Source organism: Aptenodytes forsteri, unplaced genomic scaffold (genome assembly GCF_000699145.1).
Source record: "Aptenodytes forsteri isolate BGI_AS27 unplaced genomic scaffold, ASM69914v1 Scaffold70, whole genome shotgun sequence".
NCBI classification, from domain to species: Eukaryota; Metazoa; Chordata; class Aves; order Sphenisciformes; family Spheniscidae; genus Aptenodytes; species Aptenodytes forsteri.
In genome coordinates, this window is record NW_008795690.1 from 827731 (window position 1) to 852155 (window position 24425).

General features: G+C 44.8%; 1 protein-coding gene across 1 annotated transcript in view; it reads left to right on the forward strand.

The window, feature by feature from the left end:
* KCTD15 (potassium channel tetramerization domain containing 15) overlaps window positions 1-24425 on the forward strand; it is a 40953-nt gene that overhangs the window by 10420 nt on the left and 6108 nt on the right. Inside the window, exons 2-3 of the mRNA XM_009282837.1 lie at window positions 12005-12149; window positions 20066-20371. Of these exons, the coding sequence (XP_009281112.1) occupies window positions 12005-12149; window positions 20066-20371 (451 nt within the window). The remainder of the gene's footprint in view (window positions 1-12004; window positions 12150-20065; window positions 20372-24425) is intronic.

Below are 24425 nucleotides of genomic sequence, written 5' to 3' on the forward strand. Positions count from 1 at the left end.
GTGTGCACGATTGCAGTCCTGCACGATTGATGCAGTCACTGTGACGACTGCCTGCCTATCAGACCTGGGCACCAGGACAGATAGGCTGAGCAGAGGTGTTCCGAAGTTCACCTGTAATGTGTTGATTTCACTCTACTGCAGTATGGTGTGCGTTTAAAGGCTAAAATTGCTTTTTTATCTGCTGAGGACCACATAAAGCAAAACCTGAAAGGAGTCCTGCACGTGGATGCTGGGAAGCTGTTATGCAGCATTTGCACCGTTACTCTTGGTCAGACTCGGAAGGGATCAGTTGGCAAGCATTGGAAACTGAGATTTGCACCGTAAAGCTGAAACGCTGAAGGAATCCCAGTCCAAAAGGCAGGCTCCCGTTACGCCTCTCTCCTAATGGAGTGCAGATGCTGCCAGTGCTGCAGGTAATCCGTTTAGATCTGGTAGAAGCTTTTGCAGCAGCAAATCTCTCTCTTGAGAAAGCAGACAATGAAAACCAGGGACTCTTTTTAACCTCTTTGGTGTCATACTGTGTTATGCCAACAAGTTGTACCAGTACAATTGACACCAAAGGCTGAAGCTTTGGCATTTGGGGAATGTGGTGTGCCTTCCAGGAGACCACTGCCTAAATTCTGCCGTTGCAAAACTTACATACAATTTCACGGACAAATTTGGCTAGTGGAACTCCATGGGAACCAGTAGATGACAATAGAGAAATTGGGTCCTCTGCTTGTGCTGGGGTTGTCTGGGAGGGAGTGAGGGTTGAATTTGGGCCAGTAGTACTTCACACTGCTGTTGAATGAGGAAAAAAATTCAATGATCACTTTTTAATCTTACAGAGGGGAAAAAAAGTCACACATGGATTTGTAAGCAGTTCCAAACATATTACCTCTTCTGTTCACATCCAGTTATATTCTGTTTGCAGATGTGTGCGTTAAAGTGGGGGCCTGCTTCTGCTTTCAATTAAAGCAAAGGATGTTTTGGCCTTGACTTCACTGGGACCAGAATCAAACCCATGACCATAGTATTGTATTTAAGAGTGAATCTCTTGCAGTCACATAAAAAGGCCAGGTTCAGCTTTCAGTACCTCATCAGAGTCCAACAGTTACTGGTTTTCTTATTATTTTAAAGTTTTTGCCAAGCTTAATTCCGCAGGGTGAGCATTTGCTGTGCAGCAGGTGTATTGCTGTCTCCTTCCCAGGTACGGGTTCCCTCTCCATAGCCCGTAGACAAGGGCTCCCTCCCCCCTTTTTTGGGAATGTGGCTGCAGAACCGTGCTCTTCCCAGCAGACATGTCAGCAGGTCACCTCCTCTCTGTCCCTGCTCTTAACCAGCTGCAGTAACAAAAAACTTACTGGAAATTCTTCTTCGGTTCTGCCTTTCATCTGTCAACGGCTCGGGCTCACCAGCAAAAACTATTACACAGGCCTTCCTACTTGGTGTGGTTATAAGGGCTTTGGTGGCTGTTTTCCTTTCAAAATAGCTTTTTAACAAATCGTTCTTGATGTGTTCAGTTTCTTTAAGTGAACAGCCAGGAAAAATACGTTGGGTACAGCTTAAACAAATGTAAGAATAAACAGGAGCATCATTCATTCAACATTTTAAGTGTGATAACAAAAATATGGATAGAGAGAACTGGATGCAACTTCCCAATCACATATGTGCTTGTAGAGAATTATAAGCAGTTATAGTCTGCCTATAACTCCCCGCAATGTCTTTGTGCCAGAGTGAGTGGTGGTGTGAGCTGTACTGGTGGTGTACAGTAGTATAATTGCAGCAGTGTTGCATTCTGGGACTGGGCAAAATTGGTGTAGTTTACCCACTGGAGGACAGAAGGATGGGCTGCAGGAAAAGCAAATAGAGGAAGAATGTAAGATAAGCTGGTTTTTTCCGTATTATCATTCTCAGCAATAGAAAAGTTTTACTAGTTTAGCGAATCAGCATACCAACCAACTGCCCAAGCAGCGTGGGCAGTTTCTTTTAAGCAGAAAGCTAATTTATCACTACCCAGAGAGGCTGGTATCATTCCTGTTCACAGCAATGGAGAGCGTCCCGATGCAGCGGAGGCAGGCGTGGGTACTGAGGGTCACCTGATGTTCCTGCTCATCCCAGACTGTGCGGTGCTGCAGAGTCCTGGGCAGCCCACACCAGGGAACTTTTTCCTGTGGATCTGCTTAGCTTTCGTTTGTCTGGGATGAGAAGTAAAGAGCTGTGGCTCGAGCAGATTAAATATTCTAGCTGTTTGCATGAGCAGCAGGTACCAAAGTGAATGTGTTAGCTGTCACCATTTACACTTTATAAAAGGTTATGCAGCCCTTGAGTATCCATCCCTCTTTTGCCTGCTGTGTACTGAAACGTACGGGTTTCACAGCACCCACACATGCAAAAGATGCGGAGGGCCAGACTTGCACCCTGAAAAGTAAATGAGTTACATTTGAAATTTTCCCTGCCTTCACCGAGTCCCAGTGGGAGTTTCGCTCTTTACTTCAATGAGCGAGGATTTAGCCCATTTATATTAAAATAAAACTAGTATTTGCATGTTTTCCAACCTCCCAGCATGCCCAGTTATACAACGGTGATGTTAATGGAAGTAATGTCCACATCTAGTCAGATTTGAAAAACTTAGTGAAAATACTGAGTTAGCTCCCACTTGAAGTTACAGCAAGTAGGTGAGGTGAAAGAGAGCTGGCATTTGGTGCAACCCTGTTACCAGGGCCCTCATAGCACCATGATTTAGGTGGAAGGGATGGTTAAAGGAATAGCAAGAAAAGGCTTGTATAGGCAGGAATGTTTTATTTGAATTGTGCATCTTCTCATGTATTAACAACTTAATTCTGTTGAGTGCCTGCAACTCCCACAGAGTTTGAGCTGAAATGTAGTTCTTGCAGGATTGGGACCTTTGGGAAACTAGGGAATGCTTTGGGAAACTAAGATGCTAGTTTAGGAGTTTGTTTTATATTGAAGAATTTTTGTTCTTCCATTGATTTTCATGGCCAAAATTTAGTGTAACTTCTCTGTTGAGAAAACATGAAAGGCCAAGAATCCTCGCAGGGCTCAAATCAGAGCAGCAGCAACAATGGCATAATAAAAATAGGATACTTCTGGCAATATAGATTTGTATTAATATTTTTAATCTTTATCAACTGCTTAGACAAAAGTTCAGTTAGAATGAAGTAAAAGACACAAGAAGAGTAAAAGTAACCTGAACTTTATACTGGAAAAAATGATAGTACTGGAAATCCAGCTAACACGTGCTTCTTTAACTTCAAATGTAAGTCCACAATTTAAAATGTAGAGAGGAATTTCCAAATAGATAGGTATTACCTACAGTGTATGAACTTCTGTGGTTACCTGTACTTTGGCATGTTTCACTGAAAGGATAATATTTAGCTCCTACTGCTAACAAGTTCTGTGTTTTGAGGGTTCATATTATATTGTAATATTATTTGGTTACTTTTATGAAAAATATGTAAGTCAGCCAGACTCTGCCCTTCTCACTCTCCCCAAGTAGTTACTGCTTGTTAGGAATAGGGGTGGCAGAACTGGCCTATCTTGAACTACAGTAACTGCAGCCTCTCTGCTTGCATTGGGCTGCCGTGCATCTGCACACCTGCCATGGTCAAGGCCTCTGTTCTGGTCATGGTTACTCCAGAGTAGCTCAGCCAGACCAAATGAATGCAAAAATGGTATGGTTAAGCATCAAAAAATAATGGGAGGCTGTTTGTCACTGTCCCTGTTACAAAGGATGAACAAGCCATGTCAGTGGCACGTAGGGAACTTTTAATGGAAAATGCAAATTGTACCTGTATTTGAAAGTTACATTTTTTTCTTGTAAAGCACAGCAAACGCATTTTGTGACTGACGACTTAAATAAATGTGGTGGGATACTGATGTGTGTAGCGAATGAATGCAGTTCTGTCTGTATGTGTCTACTTATCCTGCCTATAAATGTGGTTATACCCTGAATGCAATGAAAGGATTTGTAATACAGCGATTAACATATTAGAAACTGTTTAGTGAAGTCTTTTTATAGCTGTTAAAATACACACTAAAATATACAAACACTACTTTAATAAGGCAAAATAAAATCATTCACCTGACAGAGGGCTGGATTCTGCCACCGTTACTCATAGCTAAGCAGTGCTTTGCTCCTGAGCGGTTGACTCCCCACGAGATGGGTAGCAGAAGCAGCGCCCTGGGGAGCAAACACACTGCTGATAAATCTGGGATGAGTGACCAGTGCTGATGGGCCTAATCCCAGTATCCCAATGAGGTGAAGGGCTTAGGGTTAATACCCTTGTAAACCTGGTGGGAATGAAAAGCCTGGAAAGGAAAGCTCATGTGAGCCTCAGTTCCCTTAGTTGCTGGTCTGCTCGTTGTAATTTTTTGACCACTCCTCTTCCTCCTCCCTCAAGACCTGATGGGATGCTTGGCTGCACGGATGCAGGACCAGGGTGGCTCTTGACTACCAAGAGAATTTTTTAATGCAGGAAAAGACACTGGCTTCTCTACCTGGGGTTAGTGTTTCCAGTTTCTTGTCTTAACTGCTAATTTATGTATAGGCAATACTGTCTCTACAAATTAAAAAATAAGTGTCATGTATCAAAATCTAAAAATACATATATATTTCCATGAAATTATATATCAAAGTCATCCGCCAGAGTGTCCTAAGTGTGGAGATAGGCTGTTAGCAACAGGTGGAAGAGAAAGAGCTGTAGGATCTTTTATCTTTGCCATGAATGCTTTGTGGTATTTCAAAAATAATAGGTAATTTCCACTTCAGTGGATTTTATTACCTGTTGCTTCAGCGGACTTTAATTGATAGTAACAGAGAACTGAAAACATAATTGTCCATGCTTTTGTTTTAACTACAAAATCCATTACATATTTAATTTTGATTTTTAGTGATGGTATAAAAAGAAGGAAAAAAATCCTCCCAGAACTTCCTAAGAATGATTCTGCATGGTAGATGATAATGTTCTTTCTGGATTATTGACTTTTAAAAATACATGTTGATACTATATAGACTAGCTCTGATCTATTGCAAAAATAGATATTCTAGCCTGAACAGCAAAATATGAAGTATTAAATCTAGGTAATAGATCCTGCAGTTCCTTCAGGTGCTTAATAGTTAATGAGTGTAATATCCTTCAAAAGCACTGCAAAGCGAGCATATGGCTCAAAAAACTCCTATGGCATTTCAGGATCAGCGTTGGAAGGCAGGAACAGAAGGTTATAGGAATTGGAGTTGGATAAACCGGTTACCTTGTGAGTTACCTCCTCCATCCCTTTGCTGAAATCGGACTGTACTACTTGATGCTCTTGTTAAAAATTGAGAGAGGGGTTTTGGGGTTACAGGCTTTAGTATCTCCATTTGGTTTTCGCAGGTCAGTTTTGTACTTGAATATCTGTGGTCGCTCACTTGTGCCATCAGGATTGAAGGGTCCAGGGCTGAGCAGTGCCTGCATGGGGCCAGGCAGTGCCTGTAGACACTGGCGTCTGAGGCTGCCCTGCTGAAACACGGGTGCTGATCCTGGTCTTGTAGGAGTGGTGGGAGGAGGAGTCAGTGGTCAGGGTGGCTCAAGCACGCGCGGAGCAGTGACCTGCCTAACACTGCAGGCTTGATGCTTGCACTCCATTTGGGACTGGAAGCCAGTACCTGATCTGGGCTTACTTGTGCCAGAAACCCCCTTTGGGACACCTCTCTGTGTCTTCAGGCACGTAAACAGGTCCCAAAGCACACGTGGCTGCTTGGATTTCATAATTTGCAGAGCATCAGTTTGTACTCCCAATTTAAGACTCAGACTCTGCCCCCACCACCACTTTTTCCCATCACTGTATGAATAAAAGATTTAAAAGATGCTTAAAACAAAATTCTCCCCAGCTGAAACACCCTCCAAGCCAAGCGTACGCCTGAAGCAATCTGAGGTGGTCAAGATGTTATCTTTGATTAAAATGGAAACTGTGGCAGAGCCGTAAGGGCGAAGCCTGCACAGAGTTTCTGCACCGTACCGCAGCCAGGTTGTGTGTGCACAGACCCACACTGTAGACAGTGCCTCTCCTTAGTGCTATTTTCCCATAATGGGAGAAGGGCTTAAAGTCACTGATCAGGTAGCAGGGTGTGAAGGTATGGTATAACCATACAACAGAGCTTTGTTTATAGACTTTCACGCTAATTATAGCTGACGTTTTAAATTGAGGCAGATCAGAAAACCTACTGCAGCCAGATGCAACCTTTAGCTACGTTCCTCGCTGTACAGGGCATGAGTGAGCATGTGTCCTGGCCGAGACAACGTTTTAACGTCTCTCCCTCATAACTACCATCAGGCCAGAAGGCAGAAGACACCCATTTGCTGCTCAGCTGGGTTATCCCTGTTCTCCTCTCCCAGCCCTGCCTGCTTTTTAGATGGGTTGGGTGTTTTAACATACCTCCCTGGGGAAAGCAGCTGCAGGTGCTTTCTCCATTACAGTTTGCTTTGCTGGGAATTTGTGCGCAAACTCAATCGGTTTTACAGTAAAAATAATGGAAGTATGAAAAACACTACTGTAAAGATCCAGCAGCACTGTCCACTGCCCACCCCAGACTGTGCTGCTGCAGCTGGGATGTAATATGCCAGCAGAGAGCCAGCTCCTGGCACGCTGGCATTGGGTAGGGTGCAGCTGTTCTAGAGGCTTTCAGCTTCTCTCTTCCAGCAGTTACTTTCTTGTGATGGGACAAGTAACAGACTTACTTATAACAGACGTAGCTACGAGGGCAGCAGTGCCAGACAGTGTAAGGTGCTCCAGTCTCTCAAGCACCTCTGCTCCAATTCACAGCATTTTTTCTCTTCCAAGCAGATAACAATATCTATCCTACCCACCTTGAGCAAATATTTAAGAGATAAGCAGTGCTGATTTGTGCTCAGCAGCAATGACTGGACTCTGCTAATACACCTGGGATGCTTTGCTAACGTGTCCCGCGGGGCAGTTTCAGGTCATGCTCAGTGTCCCAGCTCTAAACAACCCTCTTCCTCCTCTCTGTGGCATTTCCCAGAGCAGCTGCCGCCTCCTCCTCCAGCTCCCCAGCAAGGCCCAACAGCCAAGTACAACTGACAGCCACCATATAAAATGGAGGGAGAGCGGCAGAGCTCGTGTTGGCTTCGCTGTGCGTTTGCACTGAGTGGACCAGGAGGGTGAATGGAAGAGTGGCAGGTATAGCAGAGGGCACCGAGTGGAGCACAGCCCCACATGCTTGCAGGACTCACGGTCAGGTGTTTCTCTCTTCTTCCCCTCTCCTTCCATAAAATTCGGAGAGAGACACATTTTAATGACAGTTTGCTGAAATGTGCACTCCCAGCTGATTTGACATTGGGCAGAAAAACTGTCTACAGAATAAATTTTTAATAAATGTAAACAACTAAATTATGAATGACAAAAATATCACTGAACAGTTAAATATTAATCACGTAATTACTTAAATTAATACTTTTAGTGCAATGTTGTGATAGTTTTACTTAAGCGGCGTCGCTGCGCTGGCTGGGCAGTGGGGCTCAGGAGTGGAGGGCTCTGCTGGTGCTTGCCGCAACCCCAGCTGCTGGCTGTCCCACAGGTCCCACAATACTTGGTGCTGCTCTTAAAGCCTCTGGGACCAGATTTATTAAGAATGAACTTCAGTTTCCTGTTCAAAAAGAGAACTGTCAAGAAAATGGCTAACCTGGCCCCAAACCAGAAGGCACACCCCTCCAGACTCTCCTGTCCCAGTGTGCTGTTAAACCTCCCAACAGCAGGTGTGTAATGTGCAGAGTTGTGGCTGTGCTCAGTGATGATCTCAGGAAGACCAACAGTGCTCCAGAAGGAGCTGGGGTGCAAAAAGCCCTGGCTGCTTCTAAGATGGAGTTGGGTAAGTTTATGAAAGAGATGGTGTGCCACGAGGTTGGGGGCTGGAGTCACTGCCCTGCAGGCCCCCTCCGTTCTCCCATCTAAACAGGCGCTGCAGGGACCTTGCATGGTGGAAAATTGGTTGCAAGTGTTACGGGGGGGTGTGGATAGCAGCAGCTGTCTGATAGCTGTCTGTCTGTAGCACACAGCACGCGGCTTCCTCCCCTGCCCAAGAAACTAAGAAAAGAATTTACTGGCGCTCTTGTCCTTGTGGGTTGGCTGGCTGCATTGTTTGTTTTTAATCTAATAAAAGGAGATCTTAATATCGTAGTAAAATCGGTACAAAGCTAGAAACTTGCCCCTTAGCGTTTTGGCGAAACATTATTGAAAATGTAAAAGCCTTCAGCAGAAACAACAGAAGCACAAAGAAATTGTAGAAGTAGGATCAACAGGTTGTGTTCTGGATGTTGGGAAGAGCAGGGAAGAGCATCCAGCCGGGGCTCAAGGTGCCAGCGAGACCCGCTAAGCTGGAGGACTGATGCCAGCCCTGTTGTGGCTCTGCTCCGTGGGGACATGATGCAGCAGTGGCTGGGAGCAGGGGCCCTGCGAGGGTTGAGGTGGGCAGCACTGGAGTGGTGGCCGGGCAGTAGGGAAGAGCACATTGCCAGGAGGGCAGGAGCAACTGAGGAGGAGAAACAGACGGCTGGGAAGAGCCGTGCACTGGGAAGATGGTATGAGCATAGCGGGACCTGGTCAGGGAGGTGGAGGCAATGGAAAGGCAAGCTTGCCATCCTTAGGCTTGCAACTACTTGGATTGGTCCTGGTTCAGTCTGCTCCCTGTCTGGAAATTATATCTTGTACAGAAATTTTAAGAGTGTTTTTAAATGGGTAAGTGAAGCATCTCTTGCAAAAGGTGGGAATGCTGAAGAAGTGGTCATTGCTCGGACTCACCCATCACTGTAGGATCCAAGTGCAGTTCTTTTTGCCTCATTTCTGTTTTCCTGTGCCTTCCACCTCTTCACAAACATCACTAGAAGCACCATTCCCACGTGCCAGAAGTGCATCCTGAAAATGCCATTACCCAACTTGTCCACCAGTACAGTACTGGGCACCATGACTGCTCATAAAAACAACCATTTTCAGGGTGACCACTGCCTGATCTGAGAGCTGCAGCCACTCCCCATGACTTTAACTCACATCACATGGCAGGACGCTGGAGGGAGCAGCTTCCTAAGGCTGCCAGCCAGACTGGTACCTAATTTCTGATTGAACATCAACAAGTTTACACAGTGCAAAACCATTCCCATCGCCTTGCACTTGCTGACTTCCTGGCTCTCTGACAGCCTGTGCGCATTTTTCTTCCACACTTCTGTGCGTGGCGTTTTGTTCTGGCCACCCAAGACCCATTCGCTGAGCACATTAGGTCCCGGTGGGGCTTGTGGAGCTGCCCCTGGTCACTGTGCTCTTTTCCATGGCTTCACACATGATGAGTAACCCTGTCAGGCGAATTTTCCTTTCAAAGCTGCCATTTGAGTTCACTTTGTGCTCTCAGAGCGTTACGTTTTCTGATGGACTTCCTACAGGTACGGTTTATAGTAGTGAGAAGCAGGAGTGCTTTCCGCACGCAGTGTTACAACATGCTGCAGTGAAGTTGGTTCTTGGAACATAGCAGCCCCCTAAAACGTCAAATAAATCCCTGAACTATTCATCACACTGTTTTTGGGGTGGCAGTTAAGTCTTTCAACACTCTGCAAGTTTCTTTCCCCAGCACTAATTTCGCTGGTGACGAAATACAGCTGAGGGCACTCTACAAAGGCCTCAAAATTCATGTTTTGTTTTCATTACCAAAAAAATGCTTCACTACATTAAAGAGCGACCCATTAAAATTTTGTACCCTGTCTTCCCTGTGCCCTGTCGTTGGCAAACCTTCCCCCATACATGCGGCAGAGCTGAACAGCAGCCGGCGTGTTGCTTTAGCAGACTTCACAGAGAAAGGGCAGCAAAGGGGAGGAGGTTTAAGCCACAGCCCAGCTTGTTTAGGTGTAAGATCTCAAAACTTTCAATAGGCATGCAAATGTACTCAATAAATGTACCGTACGGAACCTTAAGCTGCTCTCTCAGTGTTTCCTCTGCTTTCAGTCTAACCCAGCACAGCACACTGGCTCATGTGCATGTCTAAGGAAATAAATTAACTGTCTAGTTCCTGGAATAAAATTTAACACTGTACAAAGCAATATATTTAACTGTCTCAGGCAAACAGCCCTAAAATAACAATGAAAAAGAAAATAATGTGCATTACTGGAGGCTTACCGAACCTTGGGATTATATAAATTAAACGTTGCAGCGTGAGCTGGATGGTGTTTTCTATACCGTTGAAAAGCTAGAGGTTGAAGGAAAACAGTAAATGTATTATAATTAGGGTTTAGGGGAGCATTTTCTTATTCTCATAAGTAACTCAGACTAGCTGAATGATGACACGGACACAAGAGCAGGCAGTAAAACCTGGAGCTTGCTTAAGAGGGCAGAAAGGTTTTTAGCTGAATTCAGTGGGGACTTGCTAAGTCCAGTTTTATTTAATATCTCCACAGTTAATTTAGAAATAAAAGACATGTTAATTAAATTTGCAACTAAATTAGCAAGTTAGAAGATCAGACCGAGGTGCAGCTGTGGAGAGCAAATCTCGCTGTGTTGCATGAACCCACAACCCAAAGCAAGCGGAGCGGGGTGCAGCCAGAAGCACCAGCACTGTGGGCGGTGGCAGGGAAGCAAACCTGCCCCTTCCCATCCCCGGGGTGGGCGTGCACCTTCCCCAGCCAGGCTGAGGTCTCTCCCATGCTGCTGCTGGGCCAGAAATCTTGGGGTGGGGTGGTGATGCTGGAAGGAGGGAGGCAGCGAGGCTGCGGCTGCAGCATTTGCCAGCAGTGCTGGCCATTGCCTTTGGCAGGGTTTGGTGAGCTTGTTCCCCACGGCAGAGGAAAGCCCTGCCCTGGTCACAGCGAGGGACACAGGGGGATTGCATAGCCGAGTCAAAGAGACGGCTTGACAGTGAAATCTAGCAGGCTGCGGGATAGTCTCTCTGGGAAATGGAGTCCTCCTCACTGGTGGGGTTATTTAAGACTCGACTTTGAAACACGAGACACTGCAGTTGGGAACAATGCTGCACTGTCAGAGAGATGGACTCAATTACTTAATAGGTCGTTGCTGTCTGTCTCCTGCGATTTTCCTTTCAAGAACATATATTCAGCTGGGTTATTTCTCATGGGAAGACAAAGCGTTCTGAGAGAAGCCAGGCGTTTGGAGGGGAGAGGCGGGAGGAACGGCAGCCAGGCAGATGCCCGGTTTGCTTTCTGCAGAGCATGCTCCTCGGGACATGGAAAAAGCTGGAGTGATGTAGCTGATGCGGTATTTTGGTCTTGTAACCAGCTGATCCCCCAGTCTCATAGGTCTCACTTCCTTTTCTTTGCTCATGAAAGATTTGCCATGTTGCTTTCTTCTGCCAGACTCTGATCCCCAGGACTACTGGTGGTGGGACTGTGGTCCCACAGGCAGTGCTGCAGATGCTGCATGGGCCATTGGTTGCTGGTTTGCCAAAACATTCAGCATTGGATGGCCACTTACCCAGCACTGACAGGTCCATACAGCTCATCTCGGTGTATGGACAGCCTCTCCTCTAGCATGGAAGGGCTTCGATGGTGTTTGATCAAAATGACAGCCAAGCTGGAGGAAAAGCTCATGGCCAGGAACCCATCTCCAAGTAACCATTCGGTTCTCCGTTAGCAGGACATAGTGGACAGGGATGTATAATGGAACCGGTGATGCATGTTCTCACCAAAATTACTCTTTCCTTGTCAGGGTCATGGGCCTAATTCGCAGCCCTGATTCAGGGCAGCGCGAGCTTAGCCCTAGAGCAGCTGCAGGGCTCTCACTGCTGGTGTGTGTGCCTCTGTCTGCATGTGCACACGCACTTCTGTGTGTGTGAGTGTGCAGGTGCACACACATGTCTAAGGCATCTATCTTTGTGCACTTGTTTGTCACCAAATACTGTGTCACCTTATGCACATTGAATTGATGCAACTCAATTGGCTGGATGTTCTTCAGCCCTGAGGGTGTAGTGAGATTTTGTCTCTTTTGCCCATTTCTTTTTCTTTTCTTTTTTCAGAATAAGTCGTCTGTTTAATGGCACAGAGCCTATTGTCTTGGACAGTTTAAAACAACATTATTTCATTGATCGAGATGGTGAAATTTTCAGATACATATTAAGCTTCCTAAGGACATCTAAGCTACTGCTCCCAGATGACTTTAAGGTAAGGAAAGCTATAGGCTGCAATCCATTTTTTCCTCCCATTCTGTCATTTTGTTTTGGTGCAGGTTGGTTTGTGTGCTTGACCTAAACACACTTGACTAAATGTTGCTGTTTATTGTTAGGATTTTTAGTACTTGTGTATTACACCAGGGATGCTATTATTTAATAAATGGACCAATGGTTGTCATGGATACCATAAAAAGTTAAACGATGAAGCTTACGGCTAAATCAGTTTTTCTAAACTAATTGTATTTTCTCACATTTTTAGCTTATTTATCAGGGTGCAACAACAATTAAGAAGCAACATCAGCAACTAGCACTTACCAGGGTTTAATGCTTAGAATCTGAAAGAAATGTTTTAAATTTGATACTCAGAGGGCTTAAATTGTATAAATCTTTTTCTTGTTGGTATAAAAAAGAAACACCCTTAAACAAGCCCATGAGGATTTGTGTTAGATATAACCGATGCAGATACTGTGATTTCAGGAAGTAATCTTTTACACAATTTATGAATGTCAAAATATTCTTGGGAGATGGAATTTACTGAGGGCTTTTTAAGGAGCAATACATGTTTTCTATGAAATAATGGCGCTGGTTGTTACTTTGCAAATCCTGATTGTCCTCCTAGCCTTGTTTATTTGGCTTTGCACTTACGAAACTTGCAACATTGTCATCCTTATGTATGAAAATTAGAAGACAAAAGTGTCCAAACTGTAGATGACAAGATTCAACAAAAGCACTAACTCCAGGATGAAATGATGACTAAATTGGGATGGCAATGGGGATCTGCTCAGAGTTAGAGGACATGGAGCGTTGCTGGAGAGGAAGGTTCCCGCGCCATGCAGTAAGATTTCACTTTGCATGTTGGACTAGGTAGGCAAGATAATTTGGCCAGTCATTACTGAGTCAGTCCAGATTTCTGGTTGCTGTAGTGGCTTTAGCTTTGGAGTACAGCTGATCCTCATGCTGCAAACCGCTCCTCAGCCATTCTTGCCTAAGTTACGAGTATAATCGTATTTGACCCTGACATGGGAGCGTTTACAGTTGATGTTGAGCAGATGCACTGTGTGATGGGAGCACACATCTAGTCCAAGGCAGGGAGAAGTTTTTCACAGGTGGTTTTGGAGCTCCAGCCCAGAAGGGCTGTCCTGAGCTGGTCTTTCTGGGGAGCGGTGGGCAGGTCGGGGAGGCTGGCCTGCAGGTTGGGGTGCCGTGAAGCAGGGCGAGAGCTAGAGCACGAAGGGGTGGATGTGAAAAAAGCTTTTTACAGAGAAGTGAGAGAAAACGCACAGGTAGGAGTGAAGCTAAAGACCAGACCAGTTCTGTGGATTGTAAGATGGATCAAGTAAAAGGGGGTGGATGGAGAAGCGGTACAGGTGAAATGCCAGAGAGATGCTTTAGTGGCAGCATTTTAGACAATCTGGTGGGACAAGAAGGCATGAGAAGAGAGGGTAGAAGAGATGTAGTTCGTTCGAGCTGATCATGGCCTCGACCGGCATCCAGATTTCAGAGGTGCTGTGAAACAAAACCAGCAGGATTCAGTAAGAGCCTGGAGGTGAGAGTGCTGGTGGATGCCAAGGACTTGTCTGCGCAGCGAGCCGCTGGCAGGGCTGGGAGAGACTCAGGAGAGCCGGCGCTGTGCCCAGGCTCAGTCCGTTGTTCCAGACCATCTCTTTGCATAGGGTTAACTGTATTTTAGTTAGTTCCTCCCTGGGAGAGCTTTAGAGCAAACCCCAGGCTAATGAGGGCTCAAGAACAAAGCAAAGTATTGCTAGGTAGGGAGTAACTAAATAAAAATGCATAGAAGAATGCGCTGCAAAGCTATATTAAAACTGCATTGTAAACGGATTTGACTTCACAGAAATTGTGTAATTTTACCAGCGTGATTAAAGTGACAGAAGACAATAATCAAAGGCAGCAAATGGAATCGCTCAGTGTTTCTAAATGCAAAACTCTATTTAAGGTATAAAACCTGACAGGTTTTCCAGTGAGACTTGCATTAAATGTTCTTTATGTCAAACAAAGAATTATCAAGTGTTTTGAATATTTATTAGTTTTTACCCCTTAATTTAATCAAGCAGTTTATTAGCCTCAAGGTTTAGCCAAGTTGCTTTTCAACTTGAATTGCTGCTCAGATGGTTATTTTGGAAAGTTTGGAATGTTAGTACTGCACCAGCATTATTGTGTTTGCTATTTAAGTGTTGTTTTCAGACTAAGTTAACACTGAAATGCAGAGAAAGTGGGGTATGTGTTCCTGGGCTAGTGATTCTTTATTATCAAGCCTGACTGGTGTGTTTACAGTGAATATTAATTACACTTCCAACTACTAATAAGCCAGAACTTGAAAGCGTTTAGTATCTGACAGGTCTCCCCACTGAAAGCAACACTCTAATAGTACATATAATTTTCCTGGGTTTGGGGGATTTTAAGCCACATGAAGTATGCTGAGAAATTACTGTGAATTGTTTGGCTCAGTTCTCCTTTGCAGCCAGCCTGTGCTGAGCGAGGCGATGGCAAGCAGCCCGGAGCTGCTTACAGCTCCCCCTTACTGCACCAGTTCAGTCCCACACGTGGGACCACGACACCTTGAGCAACAAAAGTCCTCCAGCAGAGTGTGGAGCCAGCAACCCCCGGTCTGCCACGCTGCTGGGTTAGCGGGTGGCTGGCGCAGGAGCTGCCCCTGCCTTGCAGCCCAAATATTCTCTGCCTTGATCACCCCCACCATCAGAGGTGTTTCCCCAGGACATTTATGAGGAGCATCTGTCCCCTTCACTGCCAACACATAACTTCATGCAAAACCAGGACCCATCATACCTACTTATTTGAGACTCACCCCCTGCTTAGAGATCATCAAACAAAAATAGACGTAGGCAACGTGTATGTTATTACTCCATCTTAAGGAGGGGAGGAGCACAAATGCACAGGACATCTGAATTTCATACAGATTATAGAGGTCACCTGTAGCACCAGAACCACAAGGCTGGCAGGCTAATTTATTAATATCGTTTTAAAATTAGTGTGCTTGCATCTAATTTTAAGTGCTCTCAAACTGACCTTAGCAAATGGTGCAGTTGTCATTGTAGAAGTGAGCAACTTTCTCTCGTAGCCAGGAGTCAGATCTTCACAGCACTAAAATATAAAAGAAACGTTGAGTCATGACGACAGTTTGTTGTTTCATGTAACAAAGAATAACAAGTGAAAAATGGACAGAAAGAGCCATTTCAGCCTGTTCAGGAGTCAACATTAGGTACAAAAATAAAGGACCTCTTTAGTATTGAGAGATCAGCATCAGGTTCACGGGAGACATGGTTTTACAGTTTCTGTTGGCTGTCTCTGCCTGTAGTTAGCAGATCTTTACTGACCCACTGGCACTGATGTCAAAACAGCAGCAGAACTGGCCTTGCAGTCATGCCTCCTGTCTCCTCCCCAGGAAGATGTCACCCTTGTCAGAGGTGACTGCAGAATTCAGCCAACGTGAAATCCACCAGAAAAAAAGCTTTTCTACCAAATCATGAGCAGAAAATTATTTTGTGAAAGGCAAAAAGCTGCATCTTTGAAAGATCTGTTTACCTTTCCCATGAGATCTAAATGTTGTCCAGAAGCTGTGGATGGAGAAAGGCTGTGTGCATCCCACCTGGCTATCTGCTCCCTTTTCCAGAACTTCCCCACCTGTTCCTACAACAGCCACAAGAAGTTGAAGGCTCCTGGTAGCTCATGAAGGCTTTTTGTGGTACTTCACAGCAAAATCAGAGGCTGGACTGTCCATCTCTCCTTTCAGTCTAGCAAGGAGCACCCTGCTTGTGAGCAGAGACCTTGGCTGGTGGGAATCACCTTCGGAGTAAAGCAATTTTCCTTCGCTGAACACAACAGTACTTGACTCTGGGCTGTGCTGCCACAAGGTACACTGCTGTTAAGAAGTTGGGAAGGTAGGGAAATAATCCTTAGAAGAAATGGGAGATGCATCATTAGTCCTGCAGGACAAGGAACTCCTGGATACTGTAGAAAATCTGCTGCGGGATGCTGCCTGCTGCTCAGCAACTCTGCACTGATGCCAGGGCTGGAGCCGTGAGAGAGAGGGTGCAGTATCTGTATGCATTTATCAGCACATGCCTGGGACAGAAACTACCAGGCTGCTCTGAGGCTGAGTTTCAATGAAACTGTGTGCACTTTGCCACTGTGCTGGGCACTTAACACCCTGTAGCTACTCCTGTACTTGTTTCAGCGAAATGTGCCTCTTCTGGATAGGTCTAGGAAGATGTGTGTCTGCATCTGCCTTTGGTAACTTACCAAAATGAGCAGCATAGAAATGTTTTCTTGCAGCTCCTGTGGCACCTCCCTGGCGAGGTCCCTTGTGGGTTGAATTCTTCTACTTCATATTTCATGTTAAATTTTTGCAAATCATCAGGGTAGGATTTTATACCTACGGTGCAAGGGTGGAAATACCTATGTCGGTATTACCTGGGCATCCTGAGCATCCTGTGTAGACGATCCAGAGCTGGGCATCGCCTCCAGTCTGGTTGCAGCCACACAGTACTCTGAATGGTGTATAAAACCCGCACAAGAAAATCATGTACTTAGCGGTGTGTTGAGTCCATTTCCCTGCCCAAGCACAGGCTTTAGAGAACTGGACCCCCACGCTGTGAACTATTCATTCTTTGTTCCTGGTTTTGCAAAATCCTCTTCCCTCCCGTTGTCAAATTTCATAGTGGTGCCCAAGTCACTTGGTGCAGAAACGCCAGATTTCCTGTTACAGGAGCCAGAGCAGGTCAGGGCGGTGGGGCAGGCTGTGCTGGTGGTGGCTGGTCTGGGGCAGTGTGCAGTATGCAGAGTCGGGGGTCACGGAAGGTGTCCCTTCCCAGTGCTGTCACTGGTGGACAGCCATGAATTTTCTCCTGCCATTCCTAGCAGAAGACGCTTTTCTATCCCCTCTACTTGTTACAGCATAACAGATTCCCTTTATTGCCACTGTCTGATGATAGGCAGGTGCCCAGACTCCCTAACACTGCACGTGCGTGTTGCTTCTTTGCATCAGCATGCCTCAGATTCCCAGATTCCCAGATTCTGTTACAAACCCCATCCTCCAGGTGCAAAACCCTTTCCAGCATATTTGTGCTCAACCCAAGTGTGGAATGGACATGGAGATGACAGTCTTATTTTTAAAACTAACCCAAGCACCTTGGCTTAACCCAGGCAGTTTATGACTGGGTGCATCCCACTGAGCACATGATGCTCCAGCACAGCTCTGGTTTCCACACGGCTGTCTGAAGTATGGCTGTATCATTCTTGGAACAGTAGTAGAAGAGCTGTTTTGTCTGAAAACTGGTTGTCTTATCACAAAATGATATCAGAATATAAAATTTATCTAGTTTATTTAGGACAAATGATGGCTAGCAGGAGTCACTAAAGAGCTGCATTTGATGCGGTGGGCTAATAGCTGGCTGTGGGGGAGGTAGAGGTGGTGTGATCCTGCTTTTGTGTGCTTTATGGCATTACTGTTTTGGCCTGGGGGTGCTGGACCATTGAACTCCCGTGATTCAGGATACCGTTAGCCTAGTCCAAAGCCCAGTGAAGTCAGTCGAGAAGACTCTCATGAATGTAATGGGCTTTGCATCCAGCCTCAGGAGCACTGTACCTCTCTTTACTTTCAGAAATGAAGGACTGGTTTTTATATGGTTGTACCGCCTTTTCTGTGTTTTACTATTGAGTTTTCTTAGCACATATTCAATTGATTTACCTTACAAATAATATGTTATTTTATAGTGACCATGAACACAGATATTGTAAAACTGTTTTTTTCAGGACCTATTGAAAACAGCAGGAGACTTTCCGTTGCCTTCAGTAAGCACTGGATGCTCACGTTCACTCTACAGCATTCCATCATGTTTTTCCTTAGCATTGCATGTTTTCCTTGCTCAGAAAAGAGACACGTGGGACCAGCAGATGACTAGTGAACGTTTGATAGCCCCCTGCACACACCTCTGTAATAACTGCAGTTAAGCGGTGGACTGTATGGCTCCAGTGTCCCGCATGAAGAAGATTTCAGAAAGTTTGGGGCAGGGCTTGTTTTTTAATTTAGGCCACTAATCCCATGCTCAATAACCAGGGACCTTCACTGGTGGATAGAGAAAAGCAGTAATGGTTCAGCAGAGTGCTGATTTTGGGGAGGGGGGGAAAATACCTTCCATCAGGGGACGAGGCTGCTTCTTTAATCTTCCTGTTGTTTTTCATCTTCCGTCTCCTTCCCGTGAGTGTGTGCGTTGCCCTCATTTCTTCCCACTTGCTGTTATCACTCTTTCTCTTTCTATGGGCCTTTTTTCCTCCCTTAGTGATGCGCATATTGTCCCAGCCTTAATAGACATCAAAGAGATGTAAAGGATCGGATGTCCCTTTTGTAAGGTGATAACCTTGCCGGTGTCACTGTGAATATTCATACATCTCCAGGCCGTAGGCAGCCCTGGGGTGAAGGAGCACCCCTCCACTACCGGCGGTGGGTCTGTGGTGCCAAATTTGAACACAGCTAACTGCTTTGGTTCAATAATACCCTGCAGGAGCAGATTTTACAGGTTAATTCGAAGCCGCTATGAAGAGTTGCACCTTTTTGTGCTGCACGTTCATTGGCCTTTGATTCCCCCTCTTCCCCGAGTCCTGGAGCAGCAGCGCTGCCATTATTTTTCATGTAATTTTGGTGCCCATTTCTTGATTACTTCTTGTCATGCCCTTCTTTCCAGCCTAAATCATTCCAGTCATTTCACTCTTGTGATTTTTCATTTCATTTCATTGCAGCGGTGGAGAACTGGCCTTTATGTCCAGGTGTTGACCTACAGCATACTCCACAAAAGTCACATAGCGTACCTGTGATGCAGCATTTCCATCTGTAAACAGGCATAAGAGCCAGGAAAGCAAACGGCAGGTCTTTGGAGAGAGGACCTGGTGCTGTGCTCTTGTTGCTCCTCTTCCCTTCAGGAGGCTGAAGGAGGCAGTGGGGCTCGTGTAAGCAAACTGTCCCTGGGTGCTTCCCCCTCCTTTTCTTCTCTGGCTTGGTCTCGTGGGCAGTGCTGCCTCCTTCGGTCTGGGGGGCTGCTGACACCCTGTGCCTCAACGTACTGTCATGCATTTAAGCTGAGGTGGGAAGATCTGTTGGAAATCTGATGTAAAGTTATTAATGAGGATGTGCAGAAGACTTCTCAATCAATGAACTGGGAATTGGATCAAATTCAGAATTTGAATTGCCCAAAGCCCAAGTGAGGTGATGGACAAATGGCTGGGAAGAACTGTTTCTTTTAAGTTGTTGGAGTGCACAGCTGAGCTCCCAGCCAGTGGGATGGTCACTACCTCCATATAATTTACCAGGCTGCAAAGTACACCTTAAATACATAAATAATCATGAAACACAGGGAGCAGCTGAGCTGCTGCAGCTGAATTTCAGACTCGGCAAAGACAGGTGAGAAGTGAAGTTGAACTGACATCTCCATCTCGTAGCATGTGTGCGAGAGGTGACAGCGAAGCCCAAGATCTTCTGTTGTAAGATCAGAAGTGAGTATCTGAGGCCAAGAGTGAAGATTAGGGCTCAGGACATCTCCTCTTACATCAGCAGACTTTGCTTATTGCAGCCAGTTATTTTGATTTCCTAATCCAAAAGTAAATCCTTCTGGCATTGAGCTTGTGCGATAATAAATGAAAGAATAATTCAGTGCAATGGGAACTTCATGGTCAGCTCAAATAGATTCAACACTAACAGTGTGGTTTTCTGTGTAGGTGTCAGACGAAGACAAAGTATGTGGATACCTGTTGCCTTTGCACTCTTGCTGACAATGCATAAGCCTAAGTAGGTCAAACAGGAACAATACTCATTTTTAGAAGAGAACTATAAGCATTTCTAGTTTCTCTCTCTCCCTCTCTCTTCTTCTTTTTTCCCAGGACTTTAATCTTTTATATGAAGAAGCAAAGTATTACCAGCTGCAGCCAATGATTAAGGAACTTGAGCGATGGAAACAAGAGAAAGAACAAAGGAAACATTTCCAGCCTTGTGACTGCTTGGTCGTAAGAGTGACTCCAGATCTGGGGGAAAGGATTGCATTGAGCGGGGAGAAAGCTTTAATAGAAGAGATCTTCCCGGAGACCGGGGACGTCATGTGCAACTCCGTAAACGCAGGCTGGAACCAGGACCCTACCCACGTTATTAGGTTTCCTTTGAACGGATACTGCCGGTTGAATTCAGTGCAGGTAATGGCCTTTTGGTGCTGGCTCATCTATTTGCTGGGGTGTTTTTTTATTATTTCTTGTTCAAGTATATGCAAATTATTTGCTTCTGCCCAATTACCTTCAGTGCTTATACTGCAAGGAGACGTTTTCTGCCTGGTGAGATCACAGTCTTTCAGGTTTTCCTAAGTCTAAGCAGAAAAATAGATTTAGATTTTGTGTATGTTAGTGCCATGCTGGTCTCATAATGGTGTTATACTGATAAATGCTAATTTTTTCATCAATGTATAGCCTGCAGCAGGTTTTTTTTTTCCTCCAAAGTGCCCCCGGGAAGAAAGAGAGAGTTCCAAAAACTACAAAAAAAAAATCTCCACACCATTTTATAGAAAATGCAACAATGTGTAAATGCATAATTTATGTCTCACTCATAATTAAATGATGGTGCCTGCGGGATGGACTTAAAAAAATTGATCTCTGCACTTTTTTTTTTCGAAAGGATGTTCTATAAAAATTGCCCAGAGTATTTTAAACAAAATGTATTTCATTTTATACTCAGAGTTTTGACATTAGGTTTAAAATTAAACATATGAAACAAAAGAAGATAACTGGACAGATAGGTGGATGGCAGCAGAAATAAATACATGGCTTGTGTTTAGGCAGCAGCCGTATGGGCAAGAAATGTCATTTCACAAGGGATCACCGCCACTGCGGCCAAAGCTTTGGTGTTGTAGCTGTCCTTGGGCTGCGGAGAAGGAACGGTGTTGATGATGCTGTTAACTTCTGCCTTAATTAACAAGGGCAAAACAGAGCTCTTGGTTTTTGCATGTACGCCTTTAAAATACACTGCAAATACTTGTATTATGGAAAGCGAAATCAACCTATAGGGCAATATTTCCAAAGTTACCATCCCCTGCAGAGGTGCTAACTGGGCCGTGGGGAATGCCTTAGTAGTCTTGATAAACTTCCCTGTGGGCAAATACCCACAGAAGAGCTGGCCCGTGGGACAGGCTGGCCAGACAGGTTGGGGAGGGAGGCGTAATGGGGAGGGAGGCGTAACAGCAAGGGAGGGCAAGAACCTAGAGCCTTTGCTTACCTGTGGTGTTAGTACACAGCAAGCTGGGCGCCCTCCATCTCCCAGGCTGCCAGCTGACAGCATTTTCGGGAGACCTGCAGTTACCAGGATATGTAAAGGTGGATGGAGTCGTTTCAACAACCTGCATTTGACACTGACACCTCCCTCCTTGGGGCAGCATTCCCTGGTGCACCGTGCACCAATAGACGCTTTTGTCTGAAACCATTCTAAACCCAGCTATTTTTGGTGATTTTTGGTTCAAGTCTCCCAAGGGTTTTATTTGGTTGAACTTTTAACAGTCCAATGCCTGTGGTTAATTTTGCACAGTCCTTAGCAATTTCACGTTTGGCAAGGTTTAGAGTGGGCTGCCCCAAAAATAGAAGGCTGGAGGTGAGTTGGAGGCAGATCCATTTGCTGGCAGTGGGAATAGTGATGAATTCATTGCTGTGCTGGGTGGAGAAGGGAGCAGCTGCAGTTTAGCTAAGGTAAGTGCATAGGGAAGCGTGTTCATGTCTCAGCCACACTGTCCATACCATAAGTTAGACGCATGCAAGAAATCAGAATAACTGAAACAATAAAGGGTCACTGCAAGCCACTGACGGGCTCAGCACTGCAAGCAGCCAGTCAAAGCCCTGGATGCCCACATGGCTTAGCACTTGCCTCTGTTTTATCCAAAGTGGCATACTGGTAGGAAACGTGTGCTTGTAGTAAAAGCTGAATGGTAATTATTGTTATTTGAATGTGTTCTGAATTCAGTCAAAATTCAGACAGAATCAAAGAGTATCTTCGCAGGTTCATGTTGTGAAAAAAGATTTCTGTCAAAGAGTCTACAGTCTAAATAATATTATTAAATTACATCATTTTACTAAATTACATCATTTTACTATATAATTAATAGAAAGTGTTTTCAAACACTTTCTGGAAAATGATGCATTTCTGAGACCAAAGGCTGATGAAATCAGCAGCTAATTATCATTGGCTCTGATGGACTCTGGCCAGCACATAGGCAACTGCCCTTTCCCAGGATTTTTTGGCAAAACAATACTACATCAGAAGTTGGAAGTACGGTGAAGTAAATGCACAGACTTAAGGGAGATGGGTTAGAAGGGGTAGCGGTTGGAAGAGCAGAATCATTTCCAAAGAATCTCAGAGAGTGACGCGGTAAGTCTGCCTGCTGCTGTTTGCCAAGATACATCACTTTTGTCTCCCTGTGCCCTGCTGAATGTATTTGGTAGCACAACTGCAATACTTACAAATGCTTTGTATCTTTGGAAAATATTTTCATTAAATGTTTTGTGTCAAGAACTGTGCATATAAAACAACGTATGTCAACACTGAGTAGGTAGTGGCAGCCAAAAAAATACAGTTAATTTAACACCCATTTGTAATTACATATAGCTATACAGTTTTCTTAAGACTGACGCTGTTTTTTTTCCTCACAACAGGTTCTAGTGAGATACATGAGCTTACCTTAGAGAAAATTCTGTGATACTTGTATATGTTGAACATTGAGTCTTCGTAATTAAGAATGTATTCGTTAGTATTCTGCAAAATTTAAATGAAATGCAATAAGTGAAAGTGTCATGTTTCTATTTGGAAAACCTTCCAACAAAATCAGATGTGCTTGGAATACTGGAAGACAGAGTATATTAAATCCTAGCACAAATCCTCTATTTAATATTGTGTGTGTGTCTCCCTATTGTAGGAGAATCACAGCTGATACTCATTTACTTTTTGGCATATGCTCTTTGGAGATTTACAGGAAAGTAGCTCTGATTTGATTCGGAGACACTTACTGGTTTCCCTCTGTCTGTATCTTACCTTCAGAAAAAGTAATGCACATAGAGCCAAACTCAGTAAATGGCATTTAAATCTGTTCATGTCCAACATGCCGTTTAGTCTTGTGCATGCACCGGCGCATACAAACCAGTGCTCAGCGCACATGGAAGCAGCCTTTAGGAGCCTTTCTCCATAGACCTGAGCTCAACCTCGTCCAAGTTACACTTAAAACTCTACAATATTTAAACATTCTCTGCATTGTTTACGGGATTTGTCCTGTTTTGTTTCTTGCTGAGAAAATAGATGATACCAAGCTTTTTAATACTAGATCATAGCCTGCAGTCTAGTCCTTCGAGCATGTAGGTAGCAAAAATGAATCGCTTTGTTCTGCGTGCGGTGCTCTAAGGTGTAATGTCTACCTGGATGGTGTGTTTGCAGAGGGCTGGCTCGGTGAAGAAAAGTCCTATGTTAACATGCAGCCTTCCATAGCTTTGGACCGAGGCCAGCCAAGGGCACCCCCAATGCTTGTTTTGTCTTACAAGCAAATTGATTTTAAAAAGTTTTTAGCAAGGATTTTGAAGTCACGTCTCTCTCTGAAATCTTACCTCTCAATCCTCTGTTTTGCTATCCAATTAAAATGGAAGAAGTCTCCTTTCCTGTAGCTGGGTTGCCTCTCGTCTTCATCTTGCCAGGTCTAGGAACAGGGATGTGCAAAACAGTCAAAACACACTCCAGCCTGTGAAACAGCAGTCTGATGATGTCTTATTCCTCCTTCCCTCTCAAACTCCTGCCTTCCTCTTTGAGCAGGAACAAGTGTTAAGTGTCTGCACCCCATTTCTGTCCTACAGGCTGCGTAAAGCCTGGACAAATAAGAGAGTTGCTTGCTCGCTCTCGCGTGCTCTCTCTCATATATTCTAATAACACACTCTCCCCCCTTCTTTTAATCTCTCGAGGTTCATTTTTGTTCCATACACTGGGGTGCTTTTTCAATCTTTCAGTTCTCCAACTTTCTTACGGTATAAAGTATATAAAAATTGGGGCAAAAGTCAGTGAGATTTGGCAGACGTGACTTTCTGAGTGTCGTGGTTTAACCCCAGCTGGCAATTTAAGCCCCACACAGCCGCTCGCTCACTCCCCCCTGGTGGGATGGGGGAGAGAATCAGAAGGGTAAAAGTGAGAAAACTCGTAGGTTGAGGTAAAGACAGTTTAATAGGGAAAGCAAAAGCC